The sequence below is a fragment of the Mustelus asterias genome, unplaced genomic scaffold, assembly GCF_964213995.1.
Source record: "Mustelus asterias unplaced genomic scaffold, sMusAst1.hap1.1 HAP1_SCAFFOLD_2555, whole genome shotgun sequence".
Taxonomy (NCBI): Eukaryota; Metazoa; Chordata; class Chondrichthyes; order Carcharhiniformes; family Triakidae; genus Mustelus; species Mustelus asterias.
This window is the reverse complement of record NW_027592500.1, coordinates 38,253-40,801: the sequence shown is the minus strand read 5'-3', so window position 1 is coordinate 40,801 and position 2,549 is coordinate 38,253. Positions and strand designations below refer to the sequence as shown.

Genomic DNA, 2,549 nt, shown 5'->3' with positions numbered 1-2,549 from the left:
TAGGGTGGAGGCGGAGAGATTCTTTCCACTTAGTAAGGAAGTTAAAACTAGAGGACACAGCCTCAAAATAAAGGGGGGTCGGTTTAAGACAGAGTTGAGGAGGAACTTCTTCTCCCAGAGGGTGGTGAATCTCTGGAATTCTCTGCCCACTGAGGTGGTGGAGGCTACCTCGCTGAATATGTTTAAAGCGCGGATGGATGGATTCCTGAGCGGTAAGGGAATTAAGGGTTATGGGGATCAGGCGGGTAAGTGGTACTGATCCACGTCAGATCAGCCATGATCTTATTGAATGGCGGGGCAGGCTCGAGGGGCTAGATGGCCTACTCCTGCTCCTATTTCTTATGTTCTTATGTTCTTATGGTCAGCATGTGACTCCAGAATGGTGAGTGATTTGGGGGGGACCTTGGAAATGGTGGTGTTCCCATGTGTCTGATGTCCCTGTCCAGACAGGAGACGCTGTGGGTTTAGAAGGTTCTGCTGAAGGAGCCTTGGCAAAGTCGGGCTCTTGTTGCGGACGGTGAGGTTGACCCTGTGAGCGGAGATGGCTTGTACCAAGCAGACTGCCCGTAAATCCACCGGCGGCAAAGCGCCCAGGAAGCAACTGGCCACCAAGGCGGCCCGGAAAAGCGCCCCGTCCACCGGCGGAGTGAAGAAACCTCATCGCTACAGGCCCGGCACTGTCGCTCTGCGAGAAATCCGCCGATACCAGAAATCTACAGAGTTGCTTATCCGTAAGCTGCCCTTCCAGCGTCTGGTGAGGGAAATTGCCCAGGACTTCAAAACTGACCTGAGGTTTCCGAGTGCTGCAATTGGAGCTTTGCAGGAAGCTAGTGAGGCCTACTTGGTTGGCTTGTTCGAGGACACCAATTTGTGTGCCATCCATGCCAAAAGAGTGACCATAATGCCCAAAGACATCCAGCTGGCACGACGGATCCGGGGGGAGCGTGCTTAAAACCCTTTGCTTCATTACATTTTCTCCAAACTATTTTGAAGTGACATTTAAACAATTTCTAAAACTTTATTGGACTGTAAACTTGGCTTCTTGTGGAAGCTGGGCCTTTATTTTGTATTTTTGTTAGTATCAAGTATTGATTGTGACTTAGTGTGGAAGCAGCAAAACATTTTGTAAACATTCCTTCAAACTCTTGGCTCAGGTTGCAAAATAAAACATTTGTATCTTTAAAAAAAAAGATCAAGTGAAAGATACGAGAAAGTGAGAGGCAGAGACAGCGAGAGGCAGAGGGATCGAGATACAGGGGGGGAGAGAGGCAGAGGGAGCGAGGGGCAGGGGGAGAGAGAGACAGGGGGAGAGAGAGACAGAGAGAGGGAGAGAGAGGCAGAGGGAGCAAGAGACAGAGGGAGCGAGAGAGGGAGAGAGAGACAGAGACATGACACCAGCAGAATCTGTCGAATGATGTTGGGAAACAGCTGGGCCCCTGGACAACATGGAATTGGGAAATAAGGACTCGCGGTCCTGCAGAGCAGGCAGTGTTTGTCTGGATTTTTTTAATCAGTGCATACCCTTTATTTAATAATATATAATTGATGGAATCTTTCCAAACTCACGGTCAAACTCGCATACAGTCAAATATCATCCAAACAAATTAAATAGCGTGTGCAGATTCCTGTCAAAGAAACTTGAGCTGACCTTTGCTGGGGATTAGGTCACCCCCTCACATCATGAATTACAACCGGCGCTCCATGACTTTGTAACAAAGGGTTAGGAACCTGCAATCGACACTCCAAAAGTCGGCAAGTTCTGATCTAGTTAATGTGTAAAGTCCATTCATACCAAGGTGAGCTTCAGATGACCTCTGTCACTGTACAGAACAAAGCTGAGCTATATAAGAGAATGCAAATTATACAAATTGTAAAAGTTCAGATAAATATCTTGTTTAAATGATTACCTCTCAGAGTAAAAAGATTCAGGTTAGGAAACAGGATAAAGAAGTGTGTCATTTTTCAGACATTCTCTGCATATTCATGTACAATTTCTCTATTAAATCTTATAAATACAATAAATTATTTGAAAGTAACACTGGAATGTGTGTGTGTGTGTGTGTGTGCGCGCATGCCCACCAGAATATCATACTCATTGTTAAACTGTAATTACACTGATTAATGCTTAACTCTGTGAATTCATGCAATTCTCCCCCAGCAGCACCCGCTTTGGAAGGATCTCAGAGATGGATCTTGTGCAAACTCAGCCAAAACAGTTCATCAAAATCCGACAACATAAAATATACAAAATCACCAAATACCCAGGAGTGAGCTCCAGGCTGGAATCCAGGCGAGGGGTTCCGATGGTTTATGTACAAAATAATTGAATCCCGGGAGTGAGTTAGAGGCTGGATTCTAATTCGGGTGGTTTATATATAGAATAACAAATACCTGGGAGAACATCAAAACGGAATTCTGCGTGTGGCAACCAGAATGTTCAGCCTGGTCTAACCCTGGCTGTAGAACAGTTTTAAACTGAAACCCCTTTTCTGGGGCCTTGGTTAATGCTGATACTGGTTTCAGGTTATTTAACTCCATTTCTGTGCAAC

General features: G+C 45.7%; 1 protein-coding gene across 1 annotated transcript; it reads left to right on the top strand.

Moving 5' to 3' along the window:
* Positions 1–506: 506 nt before the first annotated feature.
* Positions 507–1,166, top strand: LOC144489798 (histone H3.3A-like). The gene has a single exon (XM_078207648.1). The coding sequence runs from the start codon at positions 542–544 to the stop codon at positions 950–952; it is 411 nt and encodes a 136-aa protein (XP_078063774.1). The 5' UTR covers positions 507–541; the 3' UTR covers positions 953–1,166.
* The last annotated feature ends 1,383 nt before the right edge of the window (positions 1,167–2,549 follow it).